A 26,830-nucleotide genomic window follows, 5' to 3' on the forward strand; every position below is an offset into this window, starting at 1 on the left:
TGAGGAGGGGTAGTCCAGCCGGCCGAGACGGCTGAGAGCGTGACATGGACAAACTGGCTCTGCTTCGCTTGCACACTTATGTTTATTGGTGCACTTTATTTCCTAATAAACTAGCGTTTCTACCTTTTATATAAATGAGTGGAAGATTAAAAAGAGGAAAGTGCCAACATTAGTAATGAGCAGGATTCTCATAAATGCAACTCTAGCTGCAACCAAGATGGAAACCATTAGATGTGCCAAAGGCAGCGATGTTTGAACCTCAACTAGAGGCTCGCTGGACAAACCCCACTCAACAGTAAGGGAGAAGAACAGAAGTAAAGACTGCACACGCAATGCTGGAAAATCCTCAGCTATTTTATCTAAAAGGTAAACTGTAATTAGGGATTTTATGATTTTAAAAAAAGACTTTTTGGGAATGGCAGCCCCTCTCCCTTGATTTCCAACAACAGATGGGTTAAGTAGTTTGGAGAGGCTGCCCCCCCCCCCACTGCTGTGTTTGGCTTTGCTGTCTTCTGAGTCTGGGCTGGCTGAAAGCCTGGCCCCCAAAGTCCAAGGCCTGAATGAAAGCAGCACTAAGCCCCAAACAAAAGCTAGACAACGACCCCTGCTCCACCTTCCAGGAATGGAGGGAAGATTTATAAAAGCCAAATCTCCCGGTCTTGCTTTTTTGGGCACTTGCTTCCATCATTGAGGGGGAAGGGAGGGCTTCTGTTCAAAAGAAGAACAACTTCCCAATAGCTATAAATTCTTCATCTCCACAGAGGCCACGCAGTTATTTGATTTAATCCTCAACAAGGTAAAGAGTAAAACGAAACACGAGAAAGATTACTTTTACTGAAAAATACCACTGCATTGGGAGATGAACCCCTGAGAAGCCTCCAGCACCCCCAGCCTTGAACAAAGCCCTCCTGCCAGGTGGGCTCGGCGCCCTTAGGAGCGGGCAGCCAGCACTGCCCAAATGCTCCATGAGTCTCCCAAGTCGTTGCTGGGAACGCCATCCTCGTTCAGCCCCTGCTTCGTGTTCTCCGTTTGGCACAAGTCCCCCAGGAGGGCCTGTGGCAGCCGGGAAGGAGGGGAGGGCATCTGTGTAACCAGGCAACAGGTGGCAACTGAGCATCACATAAAACGCGGACTCCCCACCACATGGTCCCAGCTCCCAGCGAGCTATCTATGGAGGTGAAAACAAGGCAGGAACCAAATCTGAGGAACCAGGACATTCCTGACATGTTACAAGTTCTATACAAACACACTGTCAGTCTCTGTATGAGGATTAAAACATGAACCTCAAATGGCCAAGGAATTCAATAAGGAAATAAAATGTACAATTGCCACAAAACAGGACTTCACGTGTAACCAAAATCCATTTCCGTCCCTCATACCTGCAAAATAATCACAAAGTAGCTAAGATTTTATCAAACATCTGTTTCAACAATCTGCCAAGACAAAATGTCTACATAAGTAACATTAGATATTAACAATCAATTTATGCAACCCTGGCAGCATACGCTGTATCTGTTGAACACTTACAGTGGCCAAGCTCTGGGTAAAATACTGTGGGTGAACTTTTATTTAATCTTGACAAGAATCCTTTGAATGAGATGATTGTTAGGTACATTTTATTGAGGTGAAGGAATTGTTACATGATTTGCCCTGAACCCAGAGCCAATCACGATCAGTCAGGAATTAAATCTAAACAGTTGAATGAACCTGGATCCATGCTCTCAGTAGAAATAGGAAGATCCTGACATGTATTAATATCCTACTATGACACCTATAAAATGCTTCCTACATTGACACTTCATGGCCCTTTAAATGCATACATTCATTTAATACACAACTAACTTCTACGAGGCAAGTATCACTCACCCCGTATTACAGATGAGGAAAATAAGGCCCAGAAAAGTTAACCAACTTCCCTGAGGTCACACAGCTAGTGGGAGGCAGAGATAGGATATGAAGTCCAAGATCCTAACTCCTCTGCTATTGCCTCCAGAAAGTCTCCTTTAAAAAAATATCCGACTAATCAAGCAGACTATGAATGTTGTTTTGGAACAAGAGTACCAGAAAACACTTTTCTTCTGAAGAACTGTTAAGCTTTCTCCCACAGACAAAAAGAATAATCAACAATGACGATGTTTCCTTCAGACTCCGGTCACATGGCATCCTAAGGCCAAAACTGGAGCGGGAATGCTGTGCTGCTTCCTCTGTCCTGTTCTTGCCTTTAGTTTTTTCCTATTCTTTCATGTATTATTTCAAATAAGCCTCTTCAAACCCCTTGAGGAATAATGTGTACTATAAATAACATAAATTCAATTTAAGAACAATTTCCTAAAATATGGACAACATAAATCACATTTCATACAGACTTTTTTGTTCTAAAAAATCTATCACATGAACACAGCTTTTAAGAGCTGTCACTTCTAAAGTGTGCTGAGAACGCTCACATTTTCTGATAGATTCTCTTACACACCAAATTATTTAAAGCATGTATAATATGTGGTTTCGCTCTCCTTCAGGGGCTGGCCATGCAGGGAGGATAGTTACGTGCAGGGCTCCATGCAAGGGGTCAGGGTTAAAGGGGGCATTTCCACAGAACCGTTCCTATTTTTTTAAGATTTTATTTATTTTGAGAGAGCGAGCGAGCGAGCGAGCATGAGTGGGGGGAAGGGCAGAGTGAGAGGGAGAAGCAGACTCCCTGTTGAGCGGAGAGCCCGAAGCAGGACTCGATGTCAGGACCCGGAGATCACGACCTGAGCCAAAACCAAGAGCCAGACGCTTAACCGAATGAGTCACCCAGACGCCCCTCCACAGAACCACTCTATACAAGTTCACATTCAGCCTAGAAGGAAGGAAGCAAGGAAGAAAGGATCCAAACGTTTCAATAAGAATTTGAAAGAAACAATTAGGACTTTTCTGTGGAAGTGCAGATGAACCACGCACAGTCCTCCACGGAGTGAAAGAACGAGCAGCAGTGTAGGTACAGACGCTCCGAGCTACGTAAATGCAGAGGAGTACAAGTTTCTAATGCTGAAAAGCAGAAGTTTGTTGTGGTTTTTTAATGAACAATAAGGAACTACTCACAGGAAGGATGGACTCTATGCACAGCAAAAGCAACATTTTATAAGCGATGAACAGAATTACGGTAAGTGGTCAAGCTTCCGGTTCATCTGCACCTGAGCTGCACTGTGGGGGTTTTCAGCACGTCCCACTCCCTGCCCCCCACCTGCAGGCACACCCAGGTAGCTGATTTCTGCTGTCCTATCAGCAGAGAGGAATGGCTCTCCACAGCGCACCCATGCCAGGGGCAAACCCCAGGGGTCTGCCAGAGCAGGAAGAAGACAGGGTACAGACAAACCCAGCCCCCTTAGTTCTTACCCCCAAATCTCTACTTTAGGGCGACCTTCATGCCCATCTCCCTCCTTCCGGAGCCTGGGTTAGCCCCTCCTCCAGGGTCCTACATTACCAGGCTTTGTCCTTCCCCTTATAGGGTCCTAGGTTATCCCATCCCTGCCCCCGTCCCTTGAGGGTCCTGAGCTACTCCCTCTCCCATACCCTCCGGGATTACCACACTCATCCTGGGTTATTCCCTCCCCACACCCTCTAGGGTCCTGGGTTACCCCTCTGCCATGCTTTTAGGCCAAAAACAATCAAGAACTTCTACTTCATTTTGACTGACAAAATCTGAATTTCCACTAATTTTATGTACTTTCTCAAACACTAGCAGAGAAAGGAATGCCTTGACAAGGATTTCCCCAACAACAGCTTGGTGAGATTCTGAGGACCTCCAAAAATGGAGTATCCTAGGTGTACAACAGCAAGTCACTTCGCTGTTCTAAGCAGGATACATTTAGAGAAGTCCTTAACACAAACTCTCCACGTGCCCCAACAAGCAATGGACAAACGCTTTTCCTTCCAGCCTCTCACCTGAAAATCTGCTCTGAGATGTCCATACATAGAAGAATGCCAAACTCAATCCAGTAAGTTTTAAATTTACTTTTAGACTGTTACCAAGTGGTAGCCCTCCTCTCTCTAAAAACTGTCAAGTAAAATCTGAATGAACAAAGGGTCATTTTTTTATTAAGATTTTATTATTTATTTGTCAGACAGAGAGAGAGAGAGAGCAAGAGCACGCACAAGCAGGGGGAGTGGCAGAGGCAGAGGGAGAAGGAGAAGCAGGCTTCCCGCGGAGCAGGGAGCCCGATGCGGGACTCGATCCCAGGACGCCGGGATCATGACCGGAGCCGAAGGCAGATGCTTAACTGAGCCACCCAGGCGTCCCACAAAGGGTCATTTTTAAACCAACAATAAGGCATCCTGTTCCCTGGGGTGTATGCACCTTATTCTGGGGCAGCCTTGAGTGGGATAAGCTCAGGTGTCCATGGCCTGGGTCCACCTGTGATTCAGAGCTGAAGGTCACCCCACCTCCGGGAGGGCAGGCAGAGCCACAGAGTGGGAAATTAAAGCAGTTCCAGGGAGATAAGACGGCAGCTTTGAAAACATCAAGGACGCAGTACAACTCATTACCCAGCTTCATGGTCCAGTAGGGAAATAGGTGTGAGAACTTCCTCCCCCTAAAGCAGCCTGGAAACGCCCCCCCCGCCCCGCCCCGGCTGACAGGGCTAGACCTCAGATTCAAGTTCCAGAGGCAGTCAGGTCCTACCCTGCCACTCCCGTTTGTGCACACACTCTCTCTCTCTCTCTGTGTCAAATAAATAAAATCTTAAAAAAAACAAAAACAAAACCATAGTATTTACAATGACTAAACTTCCTTAGAAAGTATTTCCCAACAGTATTTTACCAACTGAAATAGCCTGAGCAACAGAACAGAACACCTGACAGGAAGGATTTCAGCCAGACTTCTAACTTCCCCTGACAGGGCATCCCCTTGCAGAAATCGAGGAAGGGTAGCCCTGGGAGCAGTCTGCTGATGGGCACGAAGCCCTGGGCCTCAGGCCTGTGGACAGGCCAGCTAGAAAGCAGTGGGAAGGGTTTCCGGTGTGAGGGCACAGCACATGTGGGCTGAGCAGTGGAGCCGGCGGGGCAGGAGGGGTACCTTATGACGTTACGGGCACAAGGACGGGCTGGCACCGGCGCTCTGGGCTACCGGTCACGCCACACCACATCTGGTGGCTACTGGCTGTCTTCCCCAAGATGCGAGCCAGCACCCAGCTCCACCGTCAGCACATGTGTGGCGCGGACTCTGACAAGAGTTTCTAAGCCAGCCTGGAATCCAGCAGGACACGACCTGTGCAATGACACACAAAGAAACCACAAGACTGGGGCCTTACGAGCACCAGGACCCTTACCTCTCCCACTCCAACAACAAACTGTCTCCCAAATCATTCTGCAAGGTTCATGTCACCTACCCTAAAAACTACATGGCCTTGTTTTCTAGAAACCAACTTGTTCACTCAGCCAACACCCAAGCGACAAGCACCAGTTGAGGCCAGTCGCTCGTGGCTACCAGGCTGGAGAGCAGAGAGTACATTTCCAACATCACAGAAAGTCCTGCTGGACAACAATCGCCGTTCACACAGATGAGCACAAGAGACCGGGAAATGTCTGCCCTCTTAAAGCCCACAATCTGGGGAAAACAACCTTTGATCAAATATACAACATCAACAACCAGATGTATAAATGGTTAACTGCAAAGTGACCCAACGGAGTCAGGGGTGGGGAAGGCTCTGCTGCAGGACAGGCACGTTTGCACGTAAAATGACAAAGGCTGAAATAGAAGGGCCTCTGTTTCCCTACAAAGCAAGAGGCATTCTGACCCGAAACTCAGACGGCAGGCTCACAGGCTCGAGCATTGCCTGTGGCTGGGAAACACAGCTCCTCTGACAGTTCGCACCAGCATGAGGTCACCAGTCAGGCATCTCCAACCATTTCAGCTTGGGCTAATTCACAACAAACACAGATATGGAAACAGTAACTCAGTTAGGTTGGGACTTCATGGGAGCCAGCACAATTACTTGTCATGACTGAGGAATGCCTGAAATAACACATACATCTGACGGGTTCGTGTCATGTTGTGTCATGTTCCAGGCTGCCCCGGAAGCAAGCATGGGCCGGAGGTTGTCTGGCCACGTCTGTGAACGTCATGGAGCAGAGGCTCAGCCTCGCACCAGCAGCTCCCTCCTCAGTGCCTCCATGTTCTCTGATGGACCCCACCACCTCTCCACCGGAGGGCAGGTGTGAAAGAGCTACCAGACTCCAGAGCAGGTTTTCAGGGTCTGGACTCAACATCATCCAGACATGAGAAGCAAATGGGCCCAGATGTGGGTGAAAGGGAAACTTACATACATGAAGCTCTCTGTTCTTAAAACCAGTAGACGTCCTGTAAGTTTTCTAAAAGCTGTAGGTTTGCGGCAATAAACCCCCAAATTAAACAGTTGCTATTTTAGATGAATGTCTTTAAAACCTATTATACTTTCAACCTAAGATAGGAACCATCCCCTTCTGTGATGACATCTGGTAACTCCAGGTCATCAGTAGGGAGACGCCCAGGGTACAGAAAGCACATGGCTGTCCCTACTTCCACCCACCCCACAGGGACTGGCCCACATGACCAGGGAACCTCCACAGGGATGCTGTTCCCTGGGCTCCCGCCTTTCCGGCTGTCAGCGGTCATCACAGACAACCTGCGGCTTCTAATCAGCAACATGAAAACGACACTTCTGCAATATAAAGGAGATACACAAGGCCTCTCCCGGCAAAAAAGTGGGGGAGGATTTTGTGCACAGATTTAGCTCCCCCACTTCTGGAATGTGGCCATGAGCACAGAGAAGTGCAGGCAGCTGCCATCTGCAAACAGGGCAGCATCGCTGCACAGAGAAAGGATGGGAAGGTGAGCCAAACACAGACCAAGGAGACCCTGCCCGGTTACCGCATCAGCAGGTATTTTAAAGCCAAGCTGGCCATCGCTAAACACATACTGAGCAGATCCGTATTAACTTCTACAAAGGTTCAAAAAGAAATACCGAACTGCTTTATCCATATGCTTCCAGGTATTCTGTCATCTTCCCACAACCCTGACAGGACCGCTTGCGGGATCCCACCCTCAAGCTGTGGCTGGAGACCGACAAGCTCCATTCTAGAGTGCTTGAGACACAAAGCACCACTGACCACACTCAGGAATGAGGACCAAACAAAACCACAAAGCAAACAACTGCTTTTACTTCCAAGGTCCCCAGCAAACAGAAACAGTGCTCACGGTGGGGCAGTCCTCACAGGGATTCCGACCTTCTGGCTCAGCACAAAGCCAAGTCATGCGCTGACCTGGCGGGTGCCTCACTGCTACATACAACACAGTGTGGATGTGGAGAGACATTTCGCTTTTACCAAATTACAGAGCAGCCTAAATGGGTAGAGGAAAGGCTCCAAGGAATCAAGGACACTATTTAAATCTATTACGTTTAGCCCAAGCATAATCAAATCCCATCTGGGTCCTGCCTTCTCCCTGGACCCAGGGCCCACACCACCTCCTCCCGAGGTACCACAGACTAGCTTTGTAAGCCACGCCCGTGGCAACAGCCCCAGAAAGAGGGCACCGGGAGGCTCAGAAGTGCAGACCTGTACTCCCTGCTGGGCAACTGAAGCTCTTCCCGAGTGTGAGTTAGCTGATCAACACTACACACTAGCATTTGACTAGTTAAGAAATAACTCAGAAGCATTTGAAAATACTTCTGTGCAGGTAGAAACTGAACTCAGACATAGGCATACCTTGTTATAGGGTACTGACTTTATTGCACTTCACAGATAGTGTTTTTTACAAATTGAAAGTCTGTGGCAACCTTTCAATTCCAATAGCAGTTGCTTACTCCGTGTCTTTGTGTCACGTTTTGGTAATTCTTGCAATATTTAAACGTTTTCATTACTATATTTGTTATGGTGATCTCTGATCAGTGATTATGACTCATTGGAAGCTTAGATGACAGTTTTTATTTTTTTACAAAAATTTTTTAATTGAGGTATGTATATTTTTTAAAGACGTAATGCTACTACCCACTTAGCAGGCTAACAGTATAGTGTGAACATTTACATGGACTGGGAGACCCAAAAATTCATTTGACTCACTTTATTGTGTTATTTGCTTTATTGTGGTGGTCTGGAGCTGAACCTGTAATATCTCCAAGGTATGCCACAAAAACAGCCTAGAAATGCATTTTTAACACTCTTGGTTACACCTATTCAATAGCAACTCATCACCTGAAGTCTTGTCTTTTGAATCCCAAAACAGTCAAGTGGAAAATTTCAAAGCAGCATTATCTGTATTAGTCTGACAAGTAACCAACTCAGATCTTCATTACAATGTACTCACCTCAGGCTTCCCTCCCACACTGCTGTTAAACATGCATACCCCACAACAGTGAAAAGGGATTTGGTAGCTTGTAGTCAGGATTTTAAGTGTGCCCCCACCCCAGGCTGGAGTCCTGCTCTCATTCTGCAAGGCTGGCTGCAGCCTTCCTTGCCCAGTACCTTTGATTTATCTGAATACGAGGCTGGAAGTTCCCACCCTGCTCAGACTGCATCGTTCACAGGAAGATCAGGCTGGTTCAGATACGGAAGACTCCACCAAGCAGAAAACTACCATCTTATTTCGGTATTTCTAGCTGAGATTCATCAGATGTTGCAGGAACTGCCAGTCTAATTCAAAATGATTTTATTTGCTTCGAGAAAAGTTTTTACTACTCATTTGGGAAGTTTTAAAAACTCTACACTTCAAATGCCTTGTGATAAAATAATAGGACTACGTGCATCCCAAGTCATTTTTAAAACAATCTGGTCAAAATGGGAGCTAAACCATCAAGAAAGCCAGCCCAGACCACAAGCAGGGGAACCATAATTACCTGTTTCTCCCCACAGCGCATCAGTGCCATTGACGTCTACTTCGTGTTCCTTCTCCAGTCCCAGCAAGCACTGGACCACCTGTCAGAAGTGGCAAGGTGACTTAATGAGTTCTCAGAGCCATATGTGCTTATTATATCCCATGTATCAAAGGAGAGAGGGTGTCGTTTTTGTAACCATGATTATCTCATGCTGTACAAGGAGAAAAAATATAATGAAAACTGTTTTCAAGCATAATTCATATGCTATTCACATTTTCACTTTGAGAAGAATTAAAAAAAAAAAAAACCTCAGTGAATTTCAGCAACACTGTTCAGGATGACTAGGTACTCAGAATTCTAATGAATTCCAACATGACCCAAATATGCCAGCCTAATCAACAAAGGACACAGGAGATCATACAAAGTACAGTTTCTGCATAAATCGCCAGGAAATGGTGAATCTGTTTTTTTTCACAAAGACAGGAAACAAAGCAAGATATACCTTTTCAATAAAATAAAATAAATAGTATCGTCCAGATGATTTTTCTACTGACAGTATTCTTCTCCTTTTCCCTAGTTCTTTTCCCTTCTCCCTTATCAAACAGCACTTTGGATCACAAGTATGGACGTAGGAGTGCTGGCTCGTGGAGAAATGGCAGCATGTGAGCCCCAAGCCAGTGTTCACCCTGAGCAATAGCACCAGGAGGAGATCATCACGAGGCCCTTTTTCCCTTCTCCCAATCCACACCCTTTGTGGTAGGCTGCATCATGGCCTCAAATATGTCCACATCCTCATCCTGGAAACCTGTGAATGTTACCTTATAGGACAAGAGGGAATCTGCAGATGTGATTAGGAATCTTGACATGAGATGATTATCCTGAATTATCCAGGTGTACCTCTCACATACACCTGACATAATCACACTCCTCAAAAGAGGGACGGGAGGAACCAAGGTCAGAGGAAGGACTTGGGATGAGAGAAGCATAAGTTAGAGTGACACACTTTGAATACAGAGGAAGGGGCCACTATCTAAGGAATACATGGCTTCTAGAAGCTCTAAAAAAGCAAGGAAATGTTCTCTAGATCCTCCAGAAGGAACACCGGCTTTCTGACAGCTGAATTTCAGCCTTCAGACCTCCAGAACTGTAAGAGAACAGGTGTGTGTAATTTGAAGCCACTGCAGTTTGCGGTCACTTGTCCCAACAGCCTTAGCAAAGGAATACACCCTTCAAGTCTTCTGGTGAAGGAGCCCTGCCCTCTTCCAGGAGACAGATTAGGGCCCCAGGGAGGCTGCTTCTGCACAGCCTTCCTCCCAGCCAATTCTGAAACAAGTTGAATGTAACAGGAGTTGAGATAAAGGTCACATCTATACATGGCATTCACTGTCCTCCCTATGATGATTTTTCACACTCTGTTCCCACACAGATTTAGGGAGCACTTTAAACAAGGAAAAAACATCTCCATTTGCAGATCTATTTAACATGCTCTCTGTGCATCTACATATATGGCTATTTATAAAACACATTTACAGTTTTATTTTAAAGGAATAATACACCCATCACATAGTAACATTTAACATACTGCTATGAAACATGTATTTTTGAAATGAAATCACTACTTTTTCCAAAACTAAAACATATAGGTAAGTTGGCTGGCATTGTTTCATATTGTTGTAAATCTTTTTTACATGTCTTAAGAGAAGACAGCTGTATTCTCTTATATTTCTGCACTTGTTGCAATATATCGTGCTGGCTTAAGTACACTGTCCACATGTACTTTTAATGTTTTAAATGCCACAATTAAGCCAGCTTTCAGTGCATATTCATGCATGCACGTGTGCACATGGGTGTGTGTGTGTACATGTCCGTGTGTCTGCCTTTGTATCTTAAATGCCAAAAAGTCAGCCAGCCACCTGGCTTTGCACCCAAATTCACTATAAATCATTGTGGGTTAGAATTCCACCAAATACTGGGAACTCTAATTGCTTGAAAGTAATACAGAGTGAGAAACAGGTGGAAGAGAACAGGTAAAATGTTATTAAGTCCCCAGACCCATGGGTCAGGAGATGACAATTAAATCCTCAAACTGAGAAATACCAACACGTACCAAAAATAAGTGCTCTATTTAACTACTACGTGAAGCTTTCCTTCAGTGCAGGAACCGTGAATGACAAGCATTCTTACAAGCTACCAGAACTTTCAAGTCCTATTTTTAAAAATGCTTCAAATACTCACTAACAATTTTAGAATTAGCATTCCACGTGATTATTTTTAAAAGATCACAAGGACAAAATGAATCAAAGAGAAAAAAGCGGAAGACAGCCGGGCTGGAGGGTAAACGTACAACAGAGGAGGAACTGGGACACTGCCAAAAAGGAACAGAGAAAGCGTATCAGAAGGGCGGCCCCCCCCAGTGCGTGAGTGCGCATGTGCACCGAGACCCTGGACTCTGTTCTCTCCCGGGAAGGGTGGGACGCCAGCAGAAGGTCTGTACACGTGATCAAACCAACTGCCATTTTTTGAAATCCTGATTTTCTTTCATTCCTTATGTGCATCACAGGCTAGCAACTAAGATGACCGGAAAAAGCACCTGACCCACACTGGGGTGAGGCTTAGAGTTTCCCATGAAGGACCTTGTAGCGTGGGACTTACCGAGCTATGGCCCATGCTGGCGGCCGCCGTCAGCGCCTGCTGCAGGGCTTGGCTCTTCCTCAGTGCGCCCGGCTGGGGAGGGCCTGCCGACCACTCACAGTTCAGCAGGTACCGGAGAATGTCGCCGTGGCCCCTCAGTGCGCTGTGCACCAGCGCGCACTGGCCTTTCTTATCCAAGTGGTCCACCTGGGGGGCAGGAGAAGGTCACGGTTTAGTATCACCTCACCTCAGAGAAAAGGAGAAAACGGGTGCACCCCAAATGAAGTGCACGAACCACATCCCACTGCAGATGCTTGTGGGGTTCATTCGCATTCCAACGCAACTTTCTCTGGAGCACTGAATCTCCATTTGAATGATTTCCTAGTAGTGAATGGACTCCAGGCCAGAGGGACCCTTTGTAGATCTAGCAATCCCAGGGCACCTTCAATTCCCGTCTCTCCAGCAAATGACTTAGAGCTCCAACTTCTCTGGGAGACGTGGGAGGCACAGACCAAAACCTCAGCCAAAGCCGTAGGCTTCCCAGTGCTGGTTGCATGAGTGGAACACTCTAAATCTGCTGTAACAAGCTGGGATTTGGGGAAATAAAGCAGTTTAGCCACTGAACCAGGAGAGCCAGCAAAAGGCAGGGATCTAGAAGAATCTACCTATGAACAGGGAAGAGCAGGAAAGGACCCTGAGGGCTATGTAACTGGGGAAGGAGGCCATGTACAGTCAGGTGAGCTATGACATGTTAGCCTGTAAAGTGGGGCCTCAAAGCCTGGGAGGCCAGCTCGCCACATGGCTAGTGTCTTAAGTGTGGCTTACCTCCTAAAGGTCCAAGAGGCAGCAGACAATGTGTCATTCCCTGTCTAATCCCAGAAATACTGGACTGGTAGAGGAGCTCAGGGTCCACCCTCACTGCCTTGCAGATTCTGGGGACACTCTGCACCCCCACCCAAAAGCTCTGCAGGAGCCACCTGCATGACACTCAGCCTCCTCCCACAGCGCTTTCAGCTATGATGGGAGGGGGCTGGCCAGCCTTGGAATAAAGAAGCCACAATTTAAGATGTACACATGAAGGCATGGAGATGTGCACAAAGGCACCCACTGGGAAGGCTTAACTGCAACACTGTCCTTTGGTGAGCTAAAGTTCATTCGCCCGAAGTGTTGTATTTTTGAAGGAAAAAACAAAAAGGCTCCCATAGTTACTATAAGCCTAATTAATGTCTTTGTTGAAACTTTAATATCCTAATTAACCATAAAAACAAACACCAGTGATTTATTTCTATTGCACATCCCCTCTCTCCCAACAAAATGCTTATAGTAAACCTAAACAGAGTTTACTGTGAGCTTGGCACTGTTCTCATTTAATCTCTTAACATTAATGGTCCTAGAGTAACTTATTAATAACACAGTTACATTTATTTAATGCTCACACAGCAGCCTTGTGGTAGATACTGTTGTCAGACTCATTTTACAGATGAGAAGCCTGAGGCACGCAGGCTCCACAGTGTGCCCGATATCCTAGCTGGCAGGTGGAGAAATGAGGATTCTGGGCTGTCCAGCTCCTGTGTCATGCACTCAAGCATGCTCAAGCACGTGGCTTCTAAGACCCATAGGACTCAATTTATTGTTCACAAAAAGAGACACGAGGGACACCTGGGTGGCTCAGTAGGTGAAGCGTCTGCCTTCGGCTCAGGTCATGACCCCAGGGTCCTGGGACAGAGCCCCGTGTCAGGCTCCCTGCTCCGTGGGGAGCCTGCTTCTCCCTCTCCTTCGGAGTCCCCCCCCACCCGCTCATGTTTCTCTCTCTCTCTGACAAATAAAATCTTTTAAAAAAAAAATTGAGAGAGACATGCAATGAAATAGGATAGGCAGAAGAGAGGAAAAAAAATCAAACATCTAAAATCTTTTCAATCGATCCAGTGCTGTGTTAAAATGTGTGATTGAGCTCTAGGTCACCATTTCCAGGCTTTTGAAAGGATGACCCCCCCAGTCATACTGCCAGTGGCCAGGGGTGTCCTTGGTATTCTGCCTCCCCTTGGGCAGTATGAAGCAGAGTTAAGAGCCGATGAGCAACACACAGGACCCTCTCTCTTCCCTAGGCTGTGCAGCTGAGCACCACCATCGGGCACTGCCTGACACAGGCAGCTCACCCTTTCTCTTTGGGTGGCAATTTCTATTTGTTGCAATTCGACAAAGGAGAGAGGCTGGCCCAGCTGACGATAATTCTAGCACGGCTCCGAAGACACTCCCCCCGCCGCCACCCACTGGCGAATGCCACTGGCTTACCCTGGCCCCTTTCTTGGCCAGCAGACACACCAGCTTCATATGGCCGGCAGCTGCAGCATAGCAGAGGGCGGTCATGCCGTTCTCAGACATTCCCTCCAGGCAGGCGCCAAATTCCAGAAGCAGAGTGACCACTTCCTCGTGGCCGAGGTGGGACTGGACGCACAGGATCGGAGCATTATTTAACACTTCCGTCCTGTAGTTCACGTTGGCCCCTCCCAAAATCAGGAGCCGGCTCACCTGTTGAATAACGTCCCGCAACAAGATTAATTTCGCACGTAAACGTCAGTCACAACAGCGTTTGCGGAGAGGGGCAGCTTCCTTACTTTAATCCGGGGTTCTCAAGCTAGAGTGCGCAACAGTATGACCCGGGAATGCACTGACCATGCACTTTCTTGACGGTGGAAATCTAAAGTGGTAGCTGCTCTGGAAAACTGTGCGGAGTTTCCTCCAGATGTAGCAATCCCACTTCCGGAAACATATCCAATGGAAGGGAAATCAGGCTCTCAAAGAGATAGCTGCGCGCCCGAGGTCACGGCAGCACCAGTCACAGTAGCCAAGAGACGGAAACTAACTAAAATGTCTGCGGACTCATGAATGGAGAAACAGAGGTGGATGGAGTATTATCCAGCCTTTAAAAGGAAGGCAGTCCTATCACATGCTACACCATGGATGAACCTGGAGGACATGATGCTAAGTAAAAAACAAGCCAGCCACAAAAAGACAAACAGTGTATGACCCCTTACATGGGCTACCTAGAGAAGTCAAATCCAGAGAGACAGAAGTAGAATGGTGGTTACCAGGGGGTGAGGGGAGGGGGAAAGGAGTTGTTTAATGAGCGCAGTGTTTTAGTTTCATGTGATGAAAAAGTTCTGGAGATCTATTACACAATAATAGGACTACACTTAACACTACTGAAGTCTGCACTTAAAAATAGTTACGATGCTAAATTTTATCAATTTTTTTAACCAAAATTAAAAATAAAAAAACCACAAAAACTTTTATTTAAAAAAGACACTTAAAACGCACATCCTCAGGACCCACCCCCAGATTTCTGATTCAGTAGGTCTGGAGGAGGGCCTGAGACTGTGCATTTTTAATGAGTTCCCAGATGATATGGATGCTCTTAGTCGGCAGACCACATTTTGAAAAATCACTTTAAATAAAAACAGAATATTCACTTTTCTGGCAATTAAATAATCATCACAGTATTAAATAATTAACAGTGACCTAGTAAAGCCAAAAGTAAAGGTAAATACTCTTTTCTTTACCAAGAAGCATCCCTGAAAGTAAAAGTAGAACATGTTAAAATGTTCATGTGCCTCTGGGATTGTCAGCAGCACAAGACTCCCAGAAAATAACCCGCTTTTTCTAATTACTACATCTACCACCCACTAAACTTGCTTTGTGACTTTCAGAAAATTACCCAATTTCTCTTGCTTCAGGTGCCTCCTAAGACAACAACAGTATGCCATCCCATTCTACCCAATAGGTACTCTGCTAACAATGTTGGAAGGTGTACTTTTAGTACTTCCTTGCTGGATTCCTTACAAGACTTGATCTGGAAGGTATGTGCTTAGAGGCAGAGCTTTCCTAAAGATATCTGTCATAAACTCACACTTCATCTGCTTCTTGGGAAAAACATTTCCTTCGTTGGTGTAATGCTGCTGGTATTTTTACCACTTAACTGCCAATTGGTTTGTGGCTCTTCCCCTAGCCCACAGTTCTTAACCCCGCTGCACACGGAAACCCCCTGGGAGCTTCAAAGTTTCCAATGCTGGAGGTCCACCCTTGGAGATTCTGACTTGGCCTTGGTACCAAGAGCTCCCAAGGGAATCTAGTTGGCATCTGGGACTGTAAACACACCAGGTGATAAATAAATGCAGCTGCAAAACACAGGCTTGCTCAGAGCCAGGCACCCTTGCAGCTGTGTGATTTGGGGCATGCTACCAACTGCCCCCAGCCTAGTGTCCTCATCTGAAAAATGGACAGAAGAGTTCCACTTCTTTGAGCTGTTGTGAAGATTAGAAATGAACATGCCTCATACACATACAGCTCTTGGCACAGCCCTCAGCATCCTGAAAGCGCTAAATATGAATTGCTACTGTCTGTCACCTTCTGCAGACTCTTTAGAAGGGCCAAGACCGCAGGTCCCTGACCCCTGGAAGGCACAGAAGGGAGCCTGCCAGGTGCCTGGCACCCCAGAGGTCTACCTATCCCCAACCCCCTCCCCACCACCACTGTCACTAGCACAGAGTAGTAGGGAGACCTCCTGCTTATTTGAGGGGAGATGTGAGCACCTCCTGTAACAGCCACCAAAAGGCACATCCAGAAGTTCTCAGGTGCCTACAGCTGAGTCGCAGTTCCCTGAAAGTAAGCAAAATTAATAAAAAGAGCTCACTTGACCATTGTTAAAAAGAAAACCACCAGCCCAAAATGGCGTTACTTGGGCCATGCCAAATGACCAAACCAGGACTTAATACCTAACCTGGTTGCAGTTTCAACCTCCTCCAGAAACTTAAGTCTTAACCTGTCAATCTGGAATTTTCTGATCAGCACCAATGAGGTAATCTGTCACATGGGCCTTCTCTACCAGCCATAGGAAGATGAGATAATCTGCATGAGACCCCCCTGCCCTTTCCCCTAAGGGAAGCTGACCTTGTCTGGAACAATCCTTTCTTTACTTTTGCTTATAACTTTCTTCCCCCACTCTCCATCCTATAAAAACCTTCCATTTTGTACAACTCCTTTGGGTGCCCCTCCACTTGCGAGGTGGGATGCTGCCCTACTCGTGAGTCTCTTAATAAAGGCAATTAGATCTTCAAATTTACTTTGGTTGAATTTTGTTTTTTTTATCACACAGTAGATGCCAAATGTTCTTCCAAAAGTGGTAACATGTTGATGAGGTTTCTGATCACTACGAGACAGGCTCTTTTGTTCCTCCAATCTGACAGGTGAGAAAACAAGAGGCTCAGAGGGGAAAGGCACAGATCAGCTCTGGGCACAACGCTAATTACTGTCGTGGTCTAACGGCTGTAGCAGTTCTAGCTAAGATTACTCTGCATTCAAGGAAGGTGTTTCATGGTTCATCCTATACATTTATTCCTAACTACATGGAAATCTCCTGATCCTCGCTGCCACATAAGCTCTCCCTGGATAACATTTGGAAGTGGCAGTATTATCCATAAACGTCTGGTTTAATGAATCCAAGAAAATAAAAAAAAGGGGCCTGAAGGAGACAGGCAAAGCACTGAGATCATGAAAAACCAGCAGCAGCACTGGAGTCCCAGTTTTCCAAGTACCCCACAGGTTCACACCAACACAACCGCTTTAAATGCGTTCTGCCCAACTGTCATGCAGAATATGACCCGATCCTTTCCATCAGAGGAAGTCAGGCCAAAGTCCACGCCTAATTCCTGTCTCCTCTCCTCTCCTCTCCTCTGCCTTCCGCCGGAAGAATCACAGCCTCAGTTCTCCCAGTTCACAGCCTTGGGAAGCTCACGGCTGGCTGCCACTCTGATGGGACTGTGTGAGGAAAAGAAGCAGCCGGGCGGGAGCCTAGAGGCACTGGCAGCCAGGACCCCAGTGGGCCGGCGTGACCCCAGCCTGCAAGGGGAGACTACACTGTTAGAAATCACTGGCATGCCAGTAAAATTAAAATTCATCTACAAGTCATCATTCTGGAGCAAGTCACTTTAATTTACTAAAGTGGCAAACTGCAATTATTGCTCAAAATGACATTCATTCCTGTATGACAACATTTAATACTCTCTAAAAAAAGTTCCTTAATTGCATGCATAATTTTAAATTACTGTAATTTGTTCAAGATTCTGTGAAAACCCCCTTTTTTTCCTTGAAACATAAAAGAAACAGAAGGATAATAGAAAGTCTTAAAATTCTATAACCAAGTTATAGAATTCTGGGCATCGTGTAGATGTAGGTGACACTGGAGTTCCCTAAAACAAAGATAAATAACTCTTAAAATTGCGAAGATGTTGAAAAGGAAAGTCTATGATCTCAGGAGGGTCAAGCTCATTACATTCTTAACGCTGTACCTTTTAATTTACTGTCTTAAGAACTCGTACTCAACAGGGTATGACACTTCCCATTTACTTTTCTCCACATTAAAAGAGTAACTTTTGTGCCCATAATTCATTCAAGTAGTGGAAACAGATATTGCCATTTTAATTATTTTTCTTCCTCATCATTACAGAATTTTACTAATTATGGAGAAGCCAAAAGATACACTTTTAGCTAAGAGGAAAGATGAAACGACGTTATCACAGTAACCTCTCATTTCTATAAAATCTAAGTAAAACAAAAATTCTTAATATGACTTTCTTCACTATGTGAAATCTAAACTCAGCCCTGTCCTCCACCTTTCTTTTAGAGTAACTCCATCCAGAAAGGAAGAGCTCCCTGTGATCAGTAGGAGCTAGTTCTCCTTAACTACAAACACCGGCATCCCGATCCATCCGGCTTGTACATTCCTTATGGGTTCAGCCAGGGACACAGCATTCACACCTATGTCTGTTAAATGAGGGAGTGGGGCAGAGCACAGGGTTCTTGTGAGGGGCTCTCTAGGGGTGCTTTGCTGTCAGGTGCCCAGCCAAGAGGGGAGTCCGGCTGAAATCCAAGGTGCCCTGGGCTCACCAAGCCTGGAACCCTGACAGTGGGCTGAGGCTGCCTGAATGAGGCAGTGCTTATCTTCGCAAAGCCCCGGTGTGCATCCATCCAGGAGCAGTGGCCTTTTTCTACCCAACACCAGGGCACTGCAAGGGGCATCAGGGCTCCAGGGGAGCTGCCCCAGACTTGGAGCACTGCTACATCCTTCCTAACACCTGGGCACTTCTCCACGGTCTGCTCATTCTACCCTCTCCCAACCACCAGGAAGGCAGAAGAGGAAGCAAGGGGGTAGAACTCTATCTACCAGGTAAGTGTTCTGCAAGATCCACACTCACAGACACACAGCTAAGGTGCAGGTGCTGAGAGTGGGGTTTGCAGACAAGGGGGGCGGAAAGAGGCAGGAGTCCCCCAGGAGTGTCCCCAGGGCACCCTTCCCAGGTGGGTCTGACGAACTGGAGGGAGGAAAAGGGAGGGGAGATGCCCAGAAACCTCCAGGGCTTCTCATGTCCTTCCCCACATGACCACTTACTCACTTAGACTGGCCCTTCATGCTACTGAGAAGGTTAACAGGCAGAATTGTGTTCATGGAGGTGTTGGAAGGGGAGGACCTGGCTCCTTGAGAAACTGCCTCTGGGGTTCTGCACACAGCAGGGCATGTCAGGACCTGGGGCTGAAAGGCCTGGAGTCTAGCTGACATGTCCAGTGGAAGACATTTATGATCTTTTTACTTTGCACTGGACAGGATGGTTGTAAGCTGCTGTAATGTAAACCAGTCATTCCCACACTCTTCGGGAGTTGGCCCTTCTTCGTTGCCTTAACAGACACTTGGCCCTCATGTGTTTTAGATTCTCAGACTGGGTTAAAGGAGGAAGGAAAATCTACTCTAAAAAGCACAGAATAGTCACGTGACAGCCGTGATCAAGAGTGAGGACGCCTCCTGGCCCAGCAGCGGGCCAACCCCTGCTACACGTCCCATGGTCACGGACACACGTGTACATGCCACTTCTAGAACAGTTTGTCTCTGTGTACCCATCGCTTTGTTGTCGCTCATCAATGCTTAATTTCCTATGAACCATAAAGAGTCCAGATTAGAAACCCAGGACACTTTAAAAATCCATTTTCCCTGGAAATCTCCCTTTAACCTTTGGTTTCCTTTGTGAATTGCTTCCTCAGTACATCCGCTCTGAAACTGTCACCACGTGCTCACACAGCAGCCCACATTTTCCTGCCCAAGCAAAAGCTAAACTTCTAGAAGAGAACCAGTCATAGGGCACTCAAGCCTGTGTGATTTGTATCAGGGGGAAAAAGCATCATTAGCAGCTCCGGCAGCTCCTCTGGCCACTGCCCAGGGCAGGGAAAGGCGGGACGGCTGGAGGGATGGTTGGGGGCACTGGGGGCTCTGGCTCTCCATGCAGAGCGTCGCTCACCTTCACGTTGGGAGTGTAGAGGTTCCTGAGAGAGGCGAGGGCAGCAGACAGCCCCTCGGTGCTGTACCCGATCCACAGGGCTTGGAGGTGGCTCGAAGAGATTCCCGTCTTCTTACTGAGGCCCTGGAAGCAATCAGAGACAAATGCGTGTCCATGTCTCCTGTCCCAGCCGTGTCAGGCTGCAATGGGGTACGCCTGGGAGGGTGCAGCTGGGCACTAACACAGGGCAGATTTGTGGCACATGGACACCAGGACCTAGGAGTCTGACTTCCCTCCCTAAAACTGAGAGTCAAGGAATACGCCTGCCCTTGCTACATACACTACATCGAAGGAAAAACTTTTTTTTTTTTTAAATATTTTATTTATGTATTTGACAGAGAGAGACACAGTGAGAGAGCGAACACAAGCAGGGGGAGCGGGAGAGGGAGAGGCAGGCTTCCCGCTGAGCAGGGAGTCCGATGCGGGGCCCGATCCCAGGACCCTGGGATCATGAGAACGACTGAGCCACCCAGGCGCCCCGAGAAAGTTTCTTTTTATAGAAGTTCTCCAATCCTTTCATAAAGGAAGGATAAAAATTGGAATATTACCATCTGTAACCCTTCATGAAGAGTCCAGGCAGAGATCAGTAGTTACTGGTAACATCGCACTAAGAGAAGCAAGCACAAATTCTGCACCTCCTGATGCCAGAAACCCCCGACAGACTTAGAGTTTAAACTCTAAAGTAACTGTGACACTCTGCCCATCCCCCAAAAAAGCAACAATCAAACCTGAACCTGATTAAGCCTCTAGATATAACTACCAAATGATAGGAACTCCAGAGGAAAAAGAACCTGTTAAACTAGACCATGAGAAATAGGGACGCAATCGGAAAATCCAGGGAGTGCGAAACCCCACAGGTCATGTAGCTCGGGCTCTTCAACAACTAAATACCCAAGAAACAAAAGGGAATGAATGAAGTGGAATCTTTAGGTGAAAAGGAACTTTTTAAAAGAGACTCAAAGGGGGGAAAAAACAAATGGGGCTCATGGAAAGCTCTGTGAGGGTTGATAAAGCTGTTGAAAATCTCCAAAACCAAAACCCATCAAAATGACGATGAGACTCTTCCTGGCAGCGGTGTGTCTCACCTTAAAAATGTGTGCCTTCAGTATGTGATGGCCAAGCTCCATGGTCTGCTGGCGGTTCAGCTTACCCTCTTGTCGAGAGAACATGAAGGCCAGGAGAGCGTGCCCATTCCTAGGACAAGAAACACAAAGGCTGGGAACAAAGACCCCGTCCCACGAACTGTAGGCTCTCAGGTGTGAACATCTCCATCTCCACACAACTCTGAACTGTTCTCCTGGTGCTTCAGCATCACCACACAAAATAGGTGAAAAGTTGCCTCTTTAAAAAGATGGCCAATGCTGTTTATTCTTCCCATCATTTTAGGGCTTTCTCTGGATTCCCCTATCTCCGTGGAGTGACCCAGAAAGAAGTTCTAGGACCGGGGGGCAGGTCTTTATTTTTGGAACCACCCACTCTCTGTCCCTCATCCATCAGCCATCACCTTGTTTACTTAGGTCCCTCATAAAAATGTAAATGCCATTAGGTTAAGGGTCTTGTCTAAGGCACACTGATAGCCACAAAGCCGAGTAAATGCCCACCCCTTAGCAACTATTCACACATGTATTTCTTGGATGGACGGATGTACAGATGGAGCAGAACCATCACTGGATCAGGAATGCAGGCCTCCCTCAGCATAATCACCACTGGGAGTAGACCTGGCCAAAGGAGAAGACCTGACAATGAGAAGGAAAGAAAAATCGAGCCAGGCAGGCAACAGCTCATGATAGAAACACCTAGAATTCTTGCCTTGGAAGGAACACAGATCCTTGTCAGGGGGGCGGGGGTGTGAGGAGAAAGCTAAGATGCACAAGCGGACTTGCTAGGTCTGGGCACGTGGTGGACATTCAACTAACACTACCAACTAATCCCCCACCAAACCTCTCATGAAGGAGCCATCCTACCCAGTACGCTCTCCACATCTGCAAGATGCATTCTGTCTGCTTCCTGTAGGCTCTAGGCGTCTGTCTGAGCCCATCTGTTTGGGAAAGATGCTAAGGGTTGCTTACTCCAACAGCAGTGACTTCTGTACAATATGAATTATTCTCATTTCTATCGACCTGACAACCCAGGTGCTGTTTTTTTTTTTCGGGGGAGGGGGGGAGATGAGCAGGTAGTTGTGGAAAAAAGTATAAAGGTTAAGAAAAAAAATGCATTCTCCCAAATGTTCTCTGATACTTGCTAATCTAGATGATTAAAAGCATGCATCATTTAAATATTGTTTTATCCAGCTGCATGCCTGTTTTTCAGATAGGTTACAAACCATGTTAGAGATGAGGAGACCACGGCAGGAGACCAAGAGATTGCTTTTTATACTATAGGGGAAGGCATGACTCACCACTATGCTGACACTGAGTGTCCTGTCTGCTGGTCTCGTAAGGGACTAGAGCTCCTCCATGAGCACACGCCCACCTCCCAGACTTCAAGCTGGGGTTTTCCCTCTCAGATGAGACCCTCCCATGTTCCCACCCCTCCTGCTCTTTGCCACCTTCCGGTGCTCCAGGCCCCGTGCCCTCCCTAGTCCCTAGCCACAGGCAGATCCCAGAGCTCATCCTGGCCCCATCTCCCAGCCACTGGTTAAGCTATCCTCAGTCTCCCAGTCTGCTGAGCTCAGTGGCCATGCCAACTATGTCCACCACAAAGACACGTGAAGCTAAGCACCACGGCTACCCCTTATGGGGAAATGACCACGCACGCTTCAATGTCTGGATCAAAGGCTCCTACTCATCCCAGCTAAGCACACAGCTTCTCGCATGAGGAGACAATCCACCGTGTCATCACTAGATACCTGCATTCCTCTATATCTCATTTACCTTTTCTTCCCTCCCTCCTGGTCTCCAGATCATGTGCCCCTTCTAAATCTATCTGTACTCATAAGTCTCCTCATTCTCCAAAGCTTCTATATATCAAGCTTTCACTATATACCAGATGCAGAAACTTAACTGAATTATTTCATTAATCTGCACAACCCTGTGAACAACTAAGTATCATAATTCCCAGTCTGTTTATTACATGAGGAAACAAAGGCCGGTATGGATTAAGTGATTTGCCCAAAAGATCAAACAGCTGGTAAACAACAGGGTAGAAATCTGAACCACAGTCTACCCAATGCAAGTGCCTATGCTCTTAATCAGCGCACCATGATTTCTCATTCATTCACACCCACTTCCTAACTAGCACCATGCTGGATACGGAGGATTCCCCGGGGAACAATGTGAGGCACTTCCCTGGAGGCGCTCTCAGCAAACAGGGGAGACACACTGTAAACAAGATTCGGTGAAACGGCACTGTGAACATCCTCAAGGGGAACACAGAGGAGGCAAGGTGCCTGTACTCCCTGCCCCCACCCGCTTGCACTTCCAACGTCTCCTTCTTTATGGATTACGTTTCCCCACATTAACTTAACACTGTTTCCAACATCTGCATCTCCTGTGTTAAAAACAAAACCCTCCCCCCACCCCACAAACAATCCTCAGCAATCACGACCATCAGTGGCTCTGAGAGACATTAAGACATTGTGTGCCTGCTGATCCTCTCCACCCTTCTACTTCCCATCCCAGGATGTTGGCTCTCTCCTCTTCTGCCCCTCACTGCCTGATGGAAGGAATCTCTAAGGATGGAGGACCCTCCTCCCACACTAGGAAGCCAATGGCTCCCTCTTCGTCTTCATCTTCCTTTAGCTCTCAGGAGCTCCGACACCCCCGACCTCCTTCCCGGAATCCTGCTCCATGCCCCAGAAGTCAGGAGCTCCCTTTCCTCACCAGGCCCCTCCACCACTTCCCCATCAATGATGCCACATCTTCAGCTTCCCCAGGCTTCAGACTCCCCCGTTCACTCCACCAATGGAACCTGTCCACTGGTGGCGGTGGGGGGGGGGTGGGGGTCGGGTCTGCTGACCCCACGAGCTCAAGCTGCATGAAGCAAAACCTGCTCTACACCTCCTGTTTTTCTTACCCTTCCTAAGAGTAGTGCCACTCCTGGTTTCTGAGGTTTACCACCTTGACATCCCCTACAGCACCTCCTTCTCCTTGACTCTGTTCTTGTTCTTAAGGCCAAGCTGTGCCCACCCATCTCATGTCAGCAGGGCCAGCCCTACCCTGCTGCATCCCCAAGCCAGGGCCACCAAGTCCCCGCTGCCTGTTACACAGGTCCCCACGCTCCACCGCCTCCGCACTCCTGCCCACGTAGGCAATCTGCGTTCTAAACCTGCTCAACTGTGGCTTCTCCAGAGATGACGGATTCAAGTCCACTCTCCCTAGCATATGCTTCTGTTAACTCCTCCAATCCCTGACAAAAACTCTAGCCAAACTAGACTTCTTGTTGCCAGAACACAACCTGCTTATTCTGATGTGATGCCTTGGACAGCCCCTCCTGTCTGCAATAGCCTCATTCCACATACTGACATCCTATCCATTCATTCCTCAAGTCCATGACATGTAGAAAAGAGAACAGACAGGAGGCTGTTCAAGATTTTAAAACTCCTCGTGCAACCCTAATGAAGTGACAGATCTGGGAAATGAGCATCAGTGGCTCGAAGACATTGTGGGCATGCTGATGGAGGCCAACTTACCACCTATTAAGTATCCTTGCAAAAACTATTTTAAGATAAAATCTGATCAAGTCTCCAGATTTAAAAACCAATTTCAGGAAATAGAAGTGATAAACACATTAAATACCATTAGGATGAAATCAGCAAAATTCAGATTATGGGAAACCATATATTTTATTTATTTATTTTTTAAGAGAGAGAGTGTGAGGAGGGGGCTGGGTACAGAGGGAGAGAGACACTCTTAAGTAAGCTCCATGCCCAGCACAGAGCCCAACACAGGGCTCAGGGCTCAATCTCATGACCCTGAGGATCATGACCTGAGTCGAAATCAAGAACCGGATGCTTAACCGAATATAACACCCAGGTGCCCCTTCATTGTTCTTTTCAAGAAATGTAAGGATAAAGCAAAAAGAAATCTATAGATTAAAAGAGACACTATAAAATGCATTTCATAGATCTTATCCGGTCCTGATTCAAACATACTAGAAAAATATGAGGGAAGTGGAGAAATTTGAGCACAGCCAAATGTGTGATAATACTGATGAATTAGTATTAATATTTTAGGTGTGGCAATAGTGTTGTGGTTAAGTATGAAAATGTCTTTCTGGGGCACCTGGGTGGCTCAGTCTTAAGCATCTGCCTTCGGCTCAGGTCATGGTCCCAGAGTCCTGGGATCAAGCCCTGCATCGGGCTCCCTGCTCAGCAGGGAGCCTGCTTCTCCCTCTCCCCTTGCTCCTCCCCTCTGCTCATGCTCTCTCTGTGTCAAATAAATAAATAAAATCTTTTTTTTTTTAAATGTCTTTTTGAGGTCCATAATCCATTACTTAGGAGTAAAATGTCATGGTGTCTACAACTTGTATCAGCAAAAAATGACATAATGAAATGTGAATGATGCTTAAGTCTAGGTGATGTGACTGAAGACTCTAAGCTAAAAAAAAAAAAAGGCAGTTTGGGAATTTTAATACAGAAAAGTTGGAGAATGTTTAAAATGAACAAAAAGAGACAGAAATAAAAAGTAAAATGTCATTGTCTCTGGGTTCAAGAACTATAGGGGTCTTGGGTAAATGCTGATGTACACAATCCCAAGAAGTAGCAACTCCTTGCCCCTTGCACCCTAGGTGTCTCTCCTGCCCTGGGTCAGTCCCCATGCCTGCGTACTGGACCACATCAGCACTCGGGAGCCGCCCGTCACCATGCGGTCGGCTCTGCCCTCGGCTGCATACCGTCAGTGCCGCCTACCCCTCAAACCAGAGCCATGCTTTACGGTGACTCCAGTCCAACTACGTCTGCCTCTAACCCCAGTAACAAATCCACACGCCCTTCTCCAATCTTTCAAACTTGTTTCTATGTTTATACAAACTCGACTACAGCCTATCTTCCTAGAAAATGATCTGACTTGGCTAAATATGTCAAATATAAAATGGCACACATTTCCACCTAGTTATTACAGTCTGGCTAAATAGCCTGGAAGTGACAAGTTTATTGCCTCAAACCAGACTCAAAAGAACAAATTTTTAGCCCAGGGTTACCTAAGAAAACAATGCTACCCACAACATGAAACACCAGCCAGACCCCTATTAGGTCAATGTCAAGTCAGTCTTCGTGGGGAGGAAGGTGGTGTGCGGCTCACTAATGCTTTTTTTACCTCTTCCTTCCTGGACCCCAGCATCAGGTCAAATGCCCCGTGCAGCTCACAGGCGATAGTCCAGCCGCTTGCTGGGCCTGTTACAGTCGGAGACAATTCTGACTCACAAACAGCAGAAGTTCCACAAGACAACAGTGATGCGGGCCGGGGCCAGGCAGAAGTGGTGGGGCAAGAACCCACCCTTACTGAAATGAAAGTGTCTGCGCCCTCAAACTCCCTGACCCCTCAAGGACAAGGCCACACGAGGGGCAGGCGCTCCCCTGGGCAATGAGGAGAACTGCATCCTGGCCTGGCCCTGCTGCAAATCCTCCATGGAACCTTCGACTCCCCAGACGCAGCTGCCCCAGCACCATGTCGCAAACAGGGCATCCGAGGTCGGAACCTGAATCCTGCCGAGCTCAAATCCCAGTCTGTTACACTACACTGAACCACAAATGCAAAATGAGGCAGCCCATGTGATCTCTGTGCTCCTCCGAGGGCCAGCAGACACATCTGATCCCTGGGACAAGATGCTGCGTGCCCAAGAGGTGGCAAGGGGGGTGCTGCAGGTGCAAGACAGTCCACAGACTGCAGGTGAAGAGAGCGAGCTGAGAGCAGCCCCTGGAGAAGCCCACTGTCCCCCCGAGCATGCAGCACACTTTCCCACATGTGACTCCCATAAAGGGCCCCAAGGTCTAGAAGAGAATGGGCAGCAAAGAAAGGTCACCAGGTGTGCCTCGCCTCTCTCTCACCAAAG

General features: G+C 47.2%; 1 protein-coding gene across 1 annotated transcript in view; it reads right to left on the reverse strand.

Annotated features, from left to right (window-relative positions):
* TANC1 (tetratricopeptide repeat, ankyrin repeat and coiled-coil containing 1) overlaps positions 1–26,830 on the reverse strand; it is a 173,324-nt gene that overhangs the window by 18,794 nt on the left and 127,700 nt on the right. Inside the window, exons 14-18 of the mRNA XM_088021685.1 lie at positions 20,926–21,034; positions 19,802–19,924; positions 13,752–13,988; positions 11,481–11,666; positions 8,850–8,928 (exon numbers count right to left, since the gene is read on the reverse strand). Coding sequence (XP_087877811.1) covers positions 8,850–8,928; positions 11,481–11,666; positions 13,752–13,988; positions 19,802–19,924; positions 20,926–21,034 — 734 coding nt within the window. The remainder of the gene's footprint in view (positions 1–8,849; positions 8,929–11,480; positions 11,667–13,751; positions 13,989–19,801; positions 19,925–20,925; positions 21,035–26,830) is intronic.

The sequence above is a fragment of the Eumetopias jubatus genome, unplaced genomic scaffold (genome assembly GCF_037043125.1).
Source record: "Eumetopias jubatus isolate StellerSeaLion01/CBP00866 unplaced genomic scaffold, mEumJub1_p1.0 scaffold_3, whole genome shotgun sequence".
In the NCBI taxonomy this organism is placed as follows: Eukaryota; Metazoa; Chordata; class Mammalia; order Carnivora; family Otariidae; genus Eumetopias; species Eumetopias jubatus.